General features: G+C 37.4%; 1 protein-coding gene across 4 annotated transcripts in view; it reads right to left on the reverse strand.

The window, feature by feature from the left end:
- Positions 1 to 2376: 2376 nt before the first annotated feature.
- Positions 2377 to 17152, reverse strand: part of LOC102971855 (zinc finger protein 461) — a 31819-nt gene continuing 17043 nt past the window's right edge. For all 4 annotated transcript variants that reach the window (XM_007096826.3, XM_007096828.3, XM_042969007.1 and 1 more), the window contains one exon: positions 2377 to 4043. In XM_007096826.3, coding sequence (XP_007096888.1) covers positions 2656 to 4043 — 1388 coding nt within the window. In that variant the 3' untranslated portion in view covers positions 2377 to 2655. The remainder of the gene's footprint in view (positions 4044 to 17152) is intronic.

The following is a 17152-nucleotide window of genomic DNA, read 5'->3' on the forward strand; positions in this document are numbered from 1 at the left end:
CACAATAATATTGCAAAAGTAGTGCATAAATCATGTTTGAGTATAAAAGTTAAAAAAAACAAAATATATTAAAAATAACTAGCTACTGTAATTTCTTGATATGCAATATAAAAAGACATAAAATATGACATCAATATAATAAAACTTAGGGGGAGGGCAGAGGTAAAAGCAGAGAATTTTTATGCAACTGAAGTTGCTATTACCTTAAAATAGACTGTTATGGTTGTAAGATGTTTTATGTAAGCCCCATAGTAACCAAGAGAAAAAACCTATAGTCAATACACAAGAGAGAAAGGAACCAAAGCATACTTCTATTTTAAAAAAAATCATCAAATCACAAAGGAAGACAGCAAGAGACGAAGAAAGGAACAAAGGAACTACAATGCAGTCAGAAAACAATGAATGGAATGGCAATAAGATCTTACCTATCAATATTGCTTTAACTGTAAAGAATTAAATTCTCCAATCAAGGCCATAGAGTGGTTGAATGGACCAAAAAAAGGAGAAAGAGGAGTAGAAGGAGAATGAGGAGGCAGAAGAGAGGGAGGAGGGAGAGGAAGGAGAAGGAGGGAGAGGGAGGAGGGAGGAGGGAGGGGGAGAGAGACAGGGAGACAGAGACGAAGAAGAATTCCAAAATATGCTGACTACAAGAGAATCACTTTAGCTTTAGGACACACATAGACTAAAAGTGAAAGGACAGAAAAAGATATTCTGTTCAAATGATCACCAAAAGAGAGCAGGGGTGGTTATATCACTAAAAATAGACTTTTTGTCAAAATCTGTCACAAGTCATTATATAAGTGATCATTCATAAAGAGAATATAACAATTGTAAATATATATGCATCCTACACCAGAGCATTTAAATATATGAAGCAAATACTGACAGATCTGAAGGGAGAAGTAGATAGCAATAAAAAGAGCAGAGAAATTCAATATCCCACTTTCAACAGTAGCTCTTTTCAGACAGAAAATCAATAAGGAAAGAGTGGACTTGAATAACACTTTAGACCAAATGGAACTAACGAACATACACAGAATATTCCACCCAACAGCAGCAGAATACACATTCTTCTCAAGAACACACACAACATTCTCCATCATAAATCGTATGTTAGGCTATAAGTCTTAGCACATTTAAGATTGAAATCCTATCAAGTAACTTTTTTGACCACAATGGTATGAAACTACAAATCATTAACAGGAGGAAAACTGGAAAATTTCACAAATATGTGAAAATTATACATATTCAGGAGTACACACTCCTGAACAACCAATTGATCAAAACAGAAATCAAAATGGAAATCAGACAATATCTTAACAAAAATGAAAATGGAAACAAACATATGGGATATAATAAATGCAGTTCTAATGGGGGAGTTTACAGGGATAAAAGCTACATTAGGGGGAAACAATCTTAAGTACCTAACTTCACACCCCAAGAAACTAGAAAAAAGAACTAAGCCTAAAGTTTGCATAAGGAAGGAAGTGATATAAAAGCAGATATAAATGAAAGATACTTAAAAGACAATAGAAAAGATCAATAAAACCAAGGGTTGGCCCTTTGAAAATATATAGTTGAAAAACTATTAGCTAGTCTGACTTAACCAAAAACAAAGAGACAGAGGACTCAGATAAATAATGTTATAAACAAAAGAGAGAGTTCCAATATTGCAGCGAAGGATTGCAGGCAATGAAGGATTTGGAGAAGACAGGCAGTAAATTGATAGTTGGCACGTCTGTAAATCCCTTGGAAATACTGAAATGAAAGAGGGCTAAATTTGGAACGATAAGAATTTCATGAAACAAAGATTATGATTAATCCACTTTCATCCAAAGAATTTAAAAAATTTAATCCCTGGAAGAATACAAAAGACCTGACAGCTGGTCCTATAGAATCAGGTATTAAGAAAGCTTTAATTCTTACTTTACTTGTTTGATAACTTTTGAATTTTGTAGCATCTATTTTTATTACCTAAATTTTTAAACAAAAAATTAATGTAACATCAAAACTACATACACTCTCACGGTTGGCAATCTACCCAATGGAAATAAAAGAATGATGAGATAAGAATATTTACTGTATGATCCTTTGGGATGAAAAAGAAATAGAGCAATCAAATGTCTATAGGAAGGAATGGCTTAAAATATGGACATACATCCTATACCAGAAATATTCAGGAGCTTTAAAAACAATAAGTTAGATCTGTATGTACTCACCTGGAAAAAAAGTCCACAATTATTTAAGTGTAAAAAGAAATTGCTGTGAAATATGTCACTATAGGCGGTAAAATCTTCCATATACATGCAATAAACCCTCCATATTTGCAGGTATGTTTGAGCAGGAAGGAGCAACACACACATAGTGGCTCTCACAGATGTGTGGGAGGGGAATAAATTGTTTTCATTTTATTTCTGCCACTTCACTGGTTTCAGTGAAAACACTATTTATAAAATTTATTTCCAATATTGATTATAATAACTTAGAAACAGCATTGGAACTAGAGCAATTTTTACTTAATAATTTTTCAATTTTCCCTGCTTGAAGTTTTTTTTTCAAGGATCATTGAAATAAATCAATACTAATGAAATTCATTATTTTACCAACATTTATCTTGAAGAAAAAAAAAGAAAATGTAAATTTCTAAAAATAATTTCATGATGCTAGACTAGGATGGGGAGAGAGAAGAGGAAACCTTACTGGCATCTCAACAGTATGAAGTGTCTGATGTATATTAAATTGCAAGCCATGATTAAAAGCCTTTCCACAGTCATAAGGTTTCTTCCCAGAATGAATTCTCTGATGGTGTGAAAAGCTTGAATGATAGCTAAAGGTCTTTCCACATTCCTTACATTCATAGGGCTTCTCACCAGTATGTATTCTCTGATGTTGAATAAGGTGTGAATGAAGTCTAAAGGCCTTACCACATATCATACATTCATGAGGTTTCTCACCAGTATGAATTCTCTGATGTCTTTTGAGGTGTGAGCACTGTCTAAAAGTCTTCCCACATTCCTTGCACTCATAGGGTTTCTCACCGGTATGAATCCTCTGATGCAGGGTAAGTTGTAAGCCATCACAAAAGGCCTTCCCACATTCACTACATTCATAAGGTTTTTTGCCAGAATGAATTTTCTGATGGTGAGAGAAGCTTGAGTGATAGCTAAAGGCCTTTCCACATTCTCTACATTGATAGGGTTTCTCACCAGTATGAATTCTCTGATGTATGGTAAGGTGTGAGCGATGCCTAAAAGTCTTTCCACATTCTTTACATTCATAGGGTTTCTCACCAGTATGGAGTCGTAGATGTTCAGTAAGTTGAAAGCCACGAATAAAAGCCTTCCCACATTGCTTACATTCATAAGGTTTTTCACCAGTATGAAGTCTCTGATGTTGAGTAAGCTGTGATCGCTGCCTAAAGGCCTTCCCACATTCTTTACATTCATAAGGTTTTTCACCAGTGTGAATTCTCTGATGCAGAATAAGTTCTGAGCCATAATTAAAGGCCTTCCCACATTCTTTACATTCATAGCGTTTTTCGCCATTATGGATTCTCAGGTGTTGCTTAAGTTGTGAACAATGAATAAAAGCTCTCCAACATTCCTTACATTCATTGCACTTGTTACTATTTTGAATTCTCTGTTTAGTAAGATATGATATGTTAAGAATTTCTGCACATTCCTTACATTCAGACAGTTTTTCTTTAGAATGAGCTCTTCTGTGATTACTAAAAAATAAGTGGTAACTGAAGTTTTTTCTACATTCTTTACATCCAAAGATTTTCTCTCTATTATAAAATCCCTGAGTTAGTAAAGAATGTTGGTTAAATATAGGCATATGTTCATGGTTGATAACAAATTGCCTGAAATAGCCCTCTTGTTCCTGTTGTCTTTCAAACTGAGTATTGCATTCCCAAATATCTCTGAAAATGGATTTCTCAGGATTATGACTTTTAAAGTCTTCCATGATAGCCCTTTGGGATGACTCTGTCTCATAAATGTCTTTTGGAGATAACTTCTTGGCCTCACACCTGGACACCAAGTCTGAAAGATAAGAAACACACTTTAATTGCTGGTTTTGTGTCAGAAAAGAAAATATATATGGTAGCAAAGAGAGATAATTGGAAATAATTCATGTAAAAGATGAGTCTTGGAGAACTCTAAAATATCATCATGCAACTGAATGAAAAAAAAAACAGTAAGGAGAACACAGAGAAATGAGAGCTCAGAAGAGAAAGTGAGGGAGTTAATTAACAAATCAAGTCAATAGTTCTGAATTTTTTTTTTTTAAGATTTTATTTTTAAGCAATCTCTACACCCAGCATGGGGCTCAAACCCACAACCCCAAGACCAGGAGTTACACGTTCCACCAACTGAGCCAGCCGGGTGACCCAGTTGTTCTGAAATTTTGATCTACCTCAGAGTTTGCTGCAATTATAGATGTTTAGGAAACATTCTAGATCAAATGAATCCATATCTACCAGAGTTGGTTTCAGAATGAGATCAACTGAATCAGAATCTACAAGAGTGTATGTTTAACACTTTCCACCAGGCCAAGGGATTATGAGATGGAGACTGCTAATTGTCCCCAAATGTCTATTATTCCCCTTTTATATATGGATTGAACCAATGGTTTTTAGTTGAGAACAAGGTTGCCCAATATAAACACTGCGTTTCCCAGGCTCTTTTGCAGAATATGCCATGTAACTGGATTCTGCCTTAAAAAAAAAAAAAAAGCATAAGTATCAAATAGTAGCTTCTGAAACTTTAACAGCCAGCTGGCCCATGTCCTATATCCTCTATTCTCCCATTTCCTTAGTCTCCACTGTGGATGTGGTGTCATGTCACATGATGGTTTTGCAGAGCAGAGCTTCCCCTCCAGCCTGGACTTTAATGCAAAAGAAAATTAACCCATATGGTTTAAGCCATTATTATTTTTGAGTCTCTGTCACATGTAGCCAAACCTATAACCAAACTAATGTAGCTTCCTATTGAACTGAAATTTAAAAATCCAATTTTTTACCATGAGAACACAGGGCCTCTGCCTACTTAGAAGACCTCATTTTGAGTCCTTTTCCCTTTTATCCATGTACTACAACATTAATCTCCTTTCAACAATTAGGACATTCCAAAGTCTTTCCTATCTTAGAGCTTTTCAGAGGCTGTTTCAGAAGAAAAAGCTTAAGACTGACAGCTATATAAAGCATTCTATTCTAACACAATTTATTTTTTCATTTTCCTAATGATGGACATATGGGTTGCTTTCAATTGTTGGTTATTATGATCAGTACGGCTATGAACATTCTTGTACATTTCTTTTGGTGGAAATAGGACTCCTTTCTGCTAGATGTATACATTTATGAGTGAAACTGTTGCACACAGAATATGCATTTGTTCAGCTTTAGTTGACATTATCCAATAGTTTCCTCATTTTCCCATCTAACTGGAAAAGAGTTCCAGTTCCTCACATCCTCCCCAACACTTGTTATTGTCAATCTTATATTCAGGCATCCTGGCAGATATGTCATGATACTGCATTGTAGTTTAATTTGCAATTTCCCTGATGACTTGTGAGGTTGAGCACTTTTTCATATGTTTATTGGCCAATTGGATATCTCTTTTAATAAATGCCAACTCAGGTCTTTTGTCCATTTTTACTGACTGTGTGTGTGTGTGTGTGTGTGTGTGTGTGTGGTAAAATTCATATAACATAAAATCTACCAGTTTCACCATTTTGAAGTATACAATTCAGTAACTTTTAATACATTCTCACTGTTGTATAACCATCAGATCACTAATTCCGGAAAACTCTCATCATGCCAAGAAGAACCCCATGCCCATGGTCATTTCCTATTCCCCTATTCTTCCCAGCCCTTGGCAACCACTAATCTGCTTTGTGTCTCTATGAATCTATTCTGACATTTCATACAAATGGAATCATACAATATGTGACCTTTTGGGTCTTTTTTCACTCTGTATAATGTTTTCAAGGATCAACCAGTACTTCATTCCTTTTTTATGGCCAAGTAATATTTCATTGTATAGATATACCATATATTGCTTATCCATTTATCAGTCAAGGGTCACTTGAGTTGTTTCTGGGTTGTATTGTTTTCTTTGTAGGAATTCTTAATATATTCTGAATACAACCAACATATTGCAAATATCTTCTCACACTCTGGGGCTGGCACTTTCACTCTCTTAATAGTATGTTTTGGTGTACAGAAGTTCTCAATTTTAAGGCAGTCTAATCCCAAGGTCATGAAAAATACTGTATTCTAGAAGCTTTTGCTATTTTACTTTTCATATGTAGATCTATAATCTACCTACATTACATTTTATGATGTGAGATAGGAATCAAGATGCCTAGTTTCTTTGTTGCTGTTGTTTTTTTATTTAAAAAAATTTTTTTAACGTTTATTTATTTTTGAAGGAGAGAGACAGAGCACGAGTGGGGGAGGGGCAAAGAGAGAGGGAGGGAGACACAGAGTCTGAAGCAGGCTCCAGGCTCTGAGCTGTCAGCACAGTGCCTGACGCAGGGCTCAAACTCATGAGCCATGAGACCAAGATCTGAGCCAAAATCGAATGCTTAACTGACTACGCCACCCAGGTGCCCCTAGAAGCCTAGTTTTTCATATATTTACTGAAAAGACAGTACTGCTTACCTTTCTCTGTAATCCACTCCAATAAATATCTCAACTCCCATAATTATGTTGAAAAATTTCTAGCTAAAGTCACTAACAAAATCTCTTTGCCAAAATCAGTGCTCTAGTGCTAGTCATCACTCTACTTGACTCATTAGCAGTATTTGACACAAATGATCAATCCCTTAGCTTCCTATATACCATATTCTCCTAGTTATCTTCCTACCTTTCTCTTTGTATTCAGTTCCCCTTAATGCATTTACTACCTGCCCTCTAACTATCAGAATGTCCCAGAACCCAGGCTCTGGCTAGCCATCAATCTATATACTCTTTCCCTGTAACAGGTCTGGCTTAAATTCTAGTCATATACTCCTAAGTCTTAAATTTATAACTCTAGATTAAAAAAAATTCTTTAATTTATCTTTGAGAGCGCAAGTAGGGGAGGGGCAGAGAGAGGGGGACAGAGGATCTGAAGTGGGCTTCATGCTGACAGCAGCGAGCTCGATGTAGGGCTCAAACCCACAAACCATGAGATCATGACCTGAGCCAAAGTTGGCCACTCAACCGATTGAGCCATCCAGGTGGCCCTATAACTCTAAAATTTTGATTGTGGCAAAATACACATAACATAAAATTTAACATCTTAACTATTTTTAAGTATATAATTCAGTAGTGTTAAGTATGTTCACATTTTTGTACAACCAATCTCCAGAACTTTTTCAACTTGCAGAACTGAAACTCTGAGCTTACTAATAACTCCTCTCCACCCTTTCCTCCCCCAGTTCCTGGCACCCACCATTCTACTTCTGTTTCTATGGTTTGATTACTCTGGATACTACATATCAGTGAAATCATACAGTATCTTTTTGTGACTGGTTTATTTCACTTAGCATAATGTCCTCAACATGCCAATCCATGTTGTAGTGTGTGTCAGAATACTTCCCTTTTAAGGCTGAATAACATTACATTATATATGTGTGTACACACACACACACACTTTGTTGATCCACTCATCTGTTGATGAACACCTAGGCTGCTTCCAACCTTTGGCTATTGTACATAATGCTGCTAAAAACATGGGTATACAAATAAAAAAGCATGAGTGGGGGAGGGGCAAAGAGAGAGGGAGGGAGACACAATCTGAAGCATTGAAATCATTCGTTAAAAAGAAATCATTAAAATGAATGATTAAAATGAATGATTTCTGAATGATTGAAAGCTGCTGCTTTCAATTCTGTTGGTTATATATCCAGAAGTAGAACTGCTGGATCATTTAGTAATTCTATTTTTGATTTTTTTTTGAGGAACGATCATACTGTTTCACATACTGTTTGCTGGCCATTTATTTATCTTCTTTGAAGAAATGTCTATTAAAATCCTTTCCCCCCTTTTTAATTGAGTTGTTCAGTTTCTTTGATGTTGAGTTGTAGAATTTCTTTATACATTCTGAATATTAATCCCTTGTCAGATATATGATTTATAAATGTTCTCTCCTATTCCATAGGTTAACTTTTTATTTTATTTTATGTGTTCTTTTGTATATACTTCTAGCTTTTATCTTATCCCTGAGTTCCACATTAATCTAACTGCCTACTTGAAATCTTCAAATACTATGTAATAACTGTTTCAATCATAACTTGTCCAGAGAGAACTTTCAATTCTCCCTTTTTTCATTACACTAGCTTAAACTCAGTAAATGCAACCACCTTTTTTACCAATACGTTAAGCCAAAGGCCTAGTTCTTTAATTCTTATCAAACTTACAATCCATTAGCAAGCATGGTCAACTTATTCTTTAATATGTATAATAACTTCTCATCAGTTATTAGTATCATTTCTATCACAGTCTGAGCTACCACTATTTTACTACTGCAGTCGCTCTCAAATTGGTCACCTGCTTACTTTCTTGTTCCACTAAGCACAACATATCTAAATGATTTCATATAACTTTTGCTTTCAAATCCCTTTAATAGTTTCCCATGACATTTAGGAAAAAAAGATCCTTATAATGATCTATAAGGTTCTATATTCTCTGTTTTCTATCTATCTCTCTGATAAAAATTTGTAGGGTACAACTAAAGCTGTATGTAGCAGCAAACTTATGGCCTTAAATGCAAATAGAAAAAAGAAATCATTAAAATGAATCATCCACATCCTGCAACCCCAGGGGCAGTGGTGTGCTGGTGAAGATTTAACAGCGGGTTCTCTGAAAGTAAATAAAAAGATAAGCAGATAGGTGACAGACAAATAAATAAATAAACAAATAAATAAATAAAAAGTCCCTGAAAAAAAAAAAATAAATGAATCATCTAAACATGTATCTCAAGAGGCTAGAAGAAGAATCGCAAACTAAAACCCCCAAAAATAGAATAAAGGAAAAAATAAAGATGGAGCAGAATAAATGAAACAAAAACAAATATAAAATAGAGAGGATTCCAGCAAGACTGATCAAGAAAAATAGACTATCTTCCTTACAGATTACATGTGTACTACAAAAAAAAAAAAAAAAATACAGTGGAGAAATGTGGCAAACACCAGCCAAACCAAGTGATCAAAGCTAACGTCACCAACAATGGGACAGAACGACATTATATGCCTCCTTAATGATACACTGAGAAGGATATACCACTAATGCAATAATTGTGCCAAGAATGTATAACCTGAATTCAATAAGGGGAAGGACATTCTATAAACTGGTCCATGTTCTTCAAAAGTACCAATGTCATGAAATACAAAGAAAGGTTGAGGAACTTTTCAGATTAAAGTGAAGAGAAATGTAATGTGAAATCCCAAATCAAGTGAACAAAACAATATTGGGATAATTAGTGAATATGAATACAGACAATATAAATTTCCTGAATTTATGAAATGTAAGAGAATATATTCATTCTCAGAAAAGATAAGCTTAACTGTTCAGGGTAATGAGACTTAACAGAAATGAAATAATAAAGCAAATATGGCAAAATATTAACAAGTGGTGAATCTAGGTGAATGGCATATGGGAGCTCTTTTGCTATTCTTGCATCTCTTAAGTCTAAAATTAATTTAAAATAAATTTCTATCTTATAAAAGAGAGTACAAATAACCAACATTACAAGTGAAAATAGGGACATCATTACAGAAGGAAAGCCATCCCCTCATAGAGTTACATTCTGGTAGAATAACATCCAATAAATGATTACTAAATGAATCAGTGTGTCAGATGGAAAAAAAAAAAAGGCTACAGAAAAATACATTAAGAAGGAAAGAGATATAGTTCCAAATAATGGAAGTGGGGTGTAATTTTATAGTAGTCAGAAAAGCCTTACTTCAGTGACATTTGAAGGGGAAAAAAAAACTGTAGGAGAGAAGACAGTGATGGCTATCTGGGGAAAGAGCAATCCATGCAGAGAATATAGCAAGTCCATAAAACGAAAGTTACATTGGCTTATTAGAGAAACAGCAAGGAGACTAGGATAGCTGAAATCAAGTAAGAGAAAACAGAGACCTGGAGACCAGAGAGATTCAATACAATCTAATAAAACCCCTACGATGTTGCTTGAGGAGCTTTAAAAACTGATTCAAAAACATATTTGGAAAAACAAAGTTTAACAGCCAAAATACTACTAAAGAACAAAGTCAGAGCATTTATCCTACCTATGATAAAGACATCATAAAGACTTAAAAATTAAGACAATGTGGTATTTACACAGCCCTTGACCCATAGAAAGACCAGAGGCAGACTCACATAGGAAGAATTACAGATCAATGATGAAAGAATAATTTAATAAATGATATTAGAACTAGCTATAGATATAAAGAAAATTACTCTGGTCCCCTACCATACACCATAAATAAACAAACTCTAAATGGATTAAAGGCCTACAAATTAAAGGAAAAACGATAAAGCTTATCCAAGATCCAAGATGATCACAACAGCCAAGGTGTATGCCTGCCAGAAGTCAGCTTTATTTGTTCTCCTCCCTGTTGATACCAATAGATGAAGTGAATATGAAAACTGGTTGTTTCACTAAGTTGTTTTGGAAAGACCACACAATGACAATTATTTAAGAAAAAGCAAAAAAATACAAACAAACATGCTACTAGAAAAAGATTGGTGGTGGTGGTGGTGGCAAAGTAAAAATGAAGTACTCCAAGGATGCCTGAGTGGCTCAATCAGTTAAGGATCAGACTTGTGATTTCAGCTCAAGTCATGATCCCATGGTTCGTAGGATCAAGCCCTGCAAAGGGCTCTGTGCTGACAGCACAGAGCCTGCTTGGGATTCTCTCTCTTCCTCTGTCTTTGCCCCTGCCCCATGCTCTCTCTCTCTCTCTCTCATACACTTAAAAAAAGAAAAAAAAATCCAGAAGTACTCCACATACACACTGTCTTTATGATATCCCACCTCCTTAAAGAAATCAAAGCAAATATCACAGAAAATGCATATTTAAAGTTCATTCTGAAAAGATTTAAAATCTCAATTACAAAGATAGTGTAGACTCACTCTTTCCTGCCTCTCCCTTAAATAAAACTAAAAACCCTAGAAATTAACTATTACACAGCAATAAAATAATTCTGAGAGCTGAAAGGAAGAAGGTTTATTGATTTGGATTCTCTGGCCTTGAGGAACTACCACATGGTGAGTTCTCTGGGTTTTCTTTTTTGTTTTCTTCCTGTTTATTTTTTAAATCCACTAAAATTAACACAGAATGTTAAATTTGTTTTAAGTGTACAATACAGGGATTCAACAATTCTATATATCACTCACTGCTCATCACAATTAAGTGTACGATTAATCCCCTTCACCTATTTCAGCCATCCTCCCTCTCACCTCCCCTCTGGTAACCATCAGTTTGTTCTCTGTATTTAAGAGTGTTTTTTGGATCTTTTTTTCTTTGTTTTGTTTCTTAAATTCCACATATGAATGCAATCATATATTTGTTTTTCTCTATTTCATTTAGCATTATACCCTCTAGATCTATCCATGTTGTTGCAACTGGCAAGATTTCATTCTTTTTTGTGGCTGAGTAATATTCCATAGTATATATACACCACATCTTCATCAATTCATCTATTGATGGACACTTGGTTTGCTTCCATATCCGGGCTATTGTAAATAATGCTGCAATATACATATTGCATATATGTACATATATCTTTTCATATTAGTGTTTTCATATTCCTTGTGTAAACACCCAGTAGTGTAATTACTGGATCATATGGGAATTCTATTTCTAATTTTTTGAGGAAATTTCAAACTGCTTTCCACAGTGGCTGTACCAGTGTGCACCCCCACCAGGAGGGTCCCTTTGTCTCCAAATCCTAACACTTGTTTCTTGTTTTAGATTTTAGCCATTCTGATAGATGTGAGGTGGTATCAATCTCATTGTGGTTTTGAATTGCATTTCCCTGATGATCAGTAACGGGTGAACATCTTTTCAAGTGTCTGTTGGCCATCTATATGTCTTTTTTGAAGAAATGTCTATTCATGTCTTCTTCCCAATTTTTAATTGGATAATTTGGTTTTGGGTGTTGAGTTGTATTAGTTCTTTACCTATTTTGGATACTAGCCCTTTATTGGATATGTCATTTGCAAATTTCAGTAGATTGTCTTTTAGTTTTGTTGATTGTTTCCTTTGCTGTGTAGAAGCTTTTTACTTTGATGAAGTCCCAATAGTTTATTTCTCTTGCATCAGGCGACATATCTAGAAAAATGCTGCCATGGCCAATGTCAGAGAAATTACTGCCTGTGTTCTCTTCTAGGATTTTTATGGTTTCAGGTCTCGTTTTTAGGTCTTTAACCCATTTTGAATTTATTCATGTGTATGATGTAAGAAAGCAGTCCAGTTTCATTCTTTTGCATGTAGCTGTCCAGTTTTCCCAACACCGTTTGTTGCAGAGATGGTCTTTTTCTCATTGGGTATGTGTGCTTCCTTTGTCCTAGATAAATTGACCATATAATTGTGGGTTTGTCTGGATTTTCTATTCTGTTCCATTGATCTATGTGTCTAATTTTGTGTCAGGACCATAATGTTTTGGTTACTACAACTTTGTTGTGTATGTTGAAATCAGCTATTTTCTCCTCAGATACATTTTCTCCTTTTATCCTCTCTTCTTCTGGGATCCCTGCAATGTGAATATTATTATGCTTGATGGTATTACTGAGTTCCCTTAATCTATTTTCATTTTTTATTATTCTTTTTTCTTTCTCCTGTTCAGCTTAATTGCTTTCCATTATTCTGTCCTCTAGGTCATTGATCCATTCTTCTGCTTCCTCTAGTCTACTATTTACTCTATGTAGTGTATTATTAATCTAAGTTGAGTTCTTCATCTCCGATTGGTTCTTTTTAAATGTTTTCTATCTCTTTATTGAGGGTCTGAGTTCCTCCATCCACTCTTTTCACAAGTCCAGTGATTATCTTTATGACCATTACTTCAAAAAAAATTTTAATGTTTATTTTTGAGAGAGACAGAACATGAGCGGGGGAGGGGCAGAGACAGAGGGAGAGACAGAATCTGAAACAGGCTCCAGGCTCTGAGCTGTCAGCACAGAGCCCGACTTGGGGCTTGAACTCCAGAACAGTGAGATTATGACCTGAGCTGAAGTCGAATGCTCAACCGACTGAGCCACCCAAGCGCCCCTATGACCATTACTTTAAATTCTCTATCAGGCGTATTACTTATCTCCATTTCACTCATGTCTCTTGCTGTGATTTTTGTCCTGTTCTTTTAAGTGGGACATATTCCCCTAGCTCTCTGTGTCCGTTTCTATGTGTTAGGAAAGTCAGCCATGTCTCCTCTTGAAAGTGGGGGCTTATTTTTTTTCATGTTCATTCATTTATTTTGAAAGAGATAGAACACGAGCAGAGGATGGGGAGAGAAAGAGAGAGAGAATCCCAAGCAGGCTCCACGCTGCCAGCACACAGTCCAGTGCAGGGCTTGAATTCATGAACCTATGAGATCGTGGCCTAAGCCAAAATCAAGAGTCAGACGCTTAACTGACTGAGCCACCTAGGTGCCAGAAAGTGGTGGCCTTATAACGAGGTCCTGTTGTTCCCTCAGTGTAGTATCCTCAGTTTACCAGAATCTGGCACTTTACGGGTGTCTCCTATGTGTGTCACATGTACCCTATTGCTGTGGCTGAGCCACATTTACCTCCAGTCTAGTCATCTGCAAAGGTTCTCTTTGCCTGTTCTGAGCAGATCTTGGCGCCTGTGTTGTTAGTGGGCTTTGTCTGTTCTGAGCAGAGCTTGGTGCCTGTGTTGTTAGTGGGCCAGTCTGGGGCTGTTTTGGGCTTGAGGGTTTGCCAGAGATGCATTAGCACCAAACTTCAAGACACTCTCTTTGTGTTATTTCCTGAGAGGCTTTCATTGGTGGGCAGGGCCAGCAGTCAGACCAGATGTCAGCCCTCCACCCACTGCTGGGCCCAAGTTCGAACTGGTGTGTGTGGTTATCTTCCGTTCCCAGGGCAGGAGTCACTTTGAAGTGGTGCTGGCCCCTGTTGGAGGCACTTACACAGTCACGCTTGTGGTCCCACTTTGGAGAACTCCTGCCAGGCCAGGCTGGAGGGGCAAGATCCATAGGAGAACATGGGGGAAGGCATGCAGTGTGAGCAAGGTTTGCACTGGTCTGCAGTGGAAGAGGACCTGTAGCTACTCTAGAGAACAGCTGAGGGCAAGTCCACTGTTAGCAAGGGACAGGGCATACTGTCCTTGGCAAAGTAGGTGGAGAGTGTGCATACTGTGCTGGTTCTTGCAAGTATCTCTGCTGGGAGTCAGGGAGGGAAACGGGGCCCACCAGCTCTTTTGTTCTTGGAGAAGTCTCCCATAGGTCCCTGCCCCTCCAACACACATTCTGAGATTAGCAAATAAATCCTCCTATGTATCCAAGGTGTTTTTCAAATTGCTGCTTCTATGCTATGTCTCACCAGGGCTGTTTGTTATGCTGTCTCTTTAAGGGTAGGGATTCAGTTTCCTATCACTGTCCTTGCTCTCCCAGAGTTGAGCCTGCTGAATTTTTAAAGTTCCAGGTGTTAGGTGCCACTGATTTAAGAACTTGTGAAGTTAAGCCCCTCTGGCTTTCAAAGCCAAATATTATGGAGATTCATCTTCCCAGTGTGGGTCTCCCATGCCCGGGATGCCTAGGGTGGGGTCTGCTCCTCTTCCTTGTCATTGCCTGTGGTGTCCCTCCCTCCAGCAGACAGTCTTGCAGGTCAGTTTAGCTCCTGCCCACATCTTCGCCCTTCCCATCCTTTTCAATGTGGTGGCTTCCCTACACTTAGCTGTGGACAGTCTGTTTTGGCAGTCTTCAGGTCATTCTCTGGGTTATTCACACTGATGTGGGTGTTACCTAGGTGTATCTGTGGGACAAGGTGAGCTTAGGATCCTCTTATTTTACGATCATCCCAGGAGGTTTTTCCCTGGGTTTTCTTTTTATCTCTCATATACCCCCATAATGAGCACTGGACAGCAGGCCTGCAACCAATAACAGGTGTGCGTGCGCATACACACACCAAGAGAAAGCTACTCTATCTAGCCAAAAGACCAGGAGCAGGGAAGCCCAATAGACTTAGTGGGATTCCTAGCACTTGATCCACAACCTAGATCCTAGCAACAGTTTCATCAGCTGGCTGCAGAAGCGGCAAGAATTCTCAGTGACCGATCTACCACTAACAACAGCAAGAGAAAGTCTCTTGATGTACAAGCTCCCACTTCACAACCAGGGCACTGGCTGACAGACTGATTCACCCAGAAAGGTACTATTAGCAGAGTGTTGCATCTCCCTGTGTCCTCTGCCCAGTGACATAAGGAAATCCATGCCCAGTGGCTTCTGTATCTCAGTGAAGCTCAATGTATCTCAATGGCTTCTGCCTCCCTCATCCCACACAAGGTAGCCCAGCTACACTGGGGATCCACAGTAGCTTTCTGTCTCTGCAGATATCACCATTGAGCAGGAGTCCCAGCAGTACCAGAATATAAAGCATATCAGAATAGTATTGAAAGGGCTCTGAAAACTAAGCTGCCATTAGAAGTAAAGACTACAAAAGTAGGCCAGATCTATGCACTAAACCTAACAGCATGACTTCCTGCTAACATAGGAGATTTCAATAGATTCAAGTAGACTCAAGACTCTCTTGGGGTGCCTGGGTGGCTCAGTCGGTTAAGCATCCAACTTTGGCTCAGGTCATGATCTCATGATTTGTGAGTTCAAGCCCCACGTTGGGCTCTGTGCTGACAGCTAGGAGCCTGGAGCCTGCTTTGGATCCGTGTCTCCTCTCTCTGTTCCTCCCCTGCTTGCGCTATCTTCTCTCTCAAAAATAAATAAAGGTTAAAAAAATTAAAAGAAAAAAGACTCTCTTAACATAATAACTGAAATGTCTAGGATACAACAAGTCACTGGTCATACCAAAAAAAGGCATGGCCAGGCATCAAAAACTGATAGAAGAATGACACTTTAAAGAAAAACAAAACATTTAGGAGAGTAGGTATCATTTTTCCATGATTCCCTCCATATTAGTTTCTTAGAGCTGATATAACAAAGAACAAAGCTGATGTGGCTTAAAACAAGAGAAATATACTCTCTCACAGTTCTGGAGCATTTATACTGAATCGCAGATATCATCAAAGACCTCTAATGTGTAGAATGGACCTGGCCTTGGCCTCCAGGACCCTACACTTTCCTAGATGACCTCCTTCCTTCCCAGTCATCCCTCTGCCATCTCTACTTCCTCAATGCAATTTTCTTTAACTTTACCAATTTCTAATCAATCTTAATTTTTCCTACTATAACATTAGAACATAGTTCTTGATCCACTACTGTTAACACATAAAAAAAGGTATACTTGTCACCCAGTAAAGCAACTCATAGGCATTTTTAAAAATTAATAAACACTCTATTGATTGTGTCCTTTGATGAATAGAAGTTTTTAAGTCTGGTGTACTCCCACTTATCTATTTTTGATTTGGTTATCTATATACCTTGCTTGGTGTCATATCCCAGAAATCACTGCCAAATCCAATGTCATGAAACTTTTTCCCTAAGTTCTCTTCTAGTTTTGGGTCTTACATTTAGTTCTTTGATCCATTTTGAGTTAATTTTTATATATGGTATAAGGTATGGATCCAACTTTATTCTTTGGCACGCGGATATCCAGTTTTCCCTACATCATTTGTTAATGATACAGTCCTTTCCCCCACTGAATGGTCTTGGTACCCTTGTCTGAAATCATCTGGTCATATGGCTGAGGGTTTATTTCCAGACTTTCTATTCTATTCCACTGATCTATATGTCTGTCTTTATGCCAGTACTACTACACTGTTTGTTTACATAATGCTGTAATTAGGTTTTTTTTTAATTTTTTTTAACATTTATTTTTGAGACAGAGAGAGAGAGAGAGCATGAACAGGGGAGGATCAGAGAAAGAGGGAGACACAGAATCTGAAACAGGCTCCAGGCTCTGAGCTGTCAGCACAGAGCCCGACGCGGGGCTCGAACCCACGGACCGCGAGATCATGACCTGAGCCGAAGTCG

The sequence above is a fragment of the Panthera tigris genome, chromosome E2, assembly GCF_018350195.1.
Source record: "Panthera tigris isolate Pti1 chromosome E2, P.tigris_Pti1_mat1.1, whole genome shotgun sequence".
Taxonomy (NCBI): Eukaryota; Metazoa; Chordata; class Mammalia; order Carnivora; family Felidae; genus Panthera; species Panthera tigris.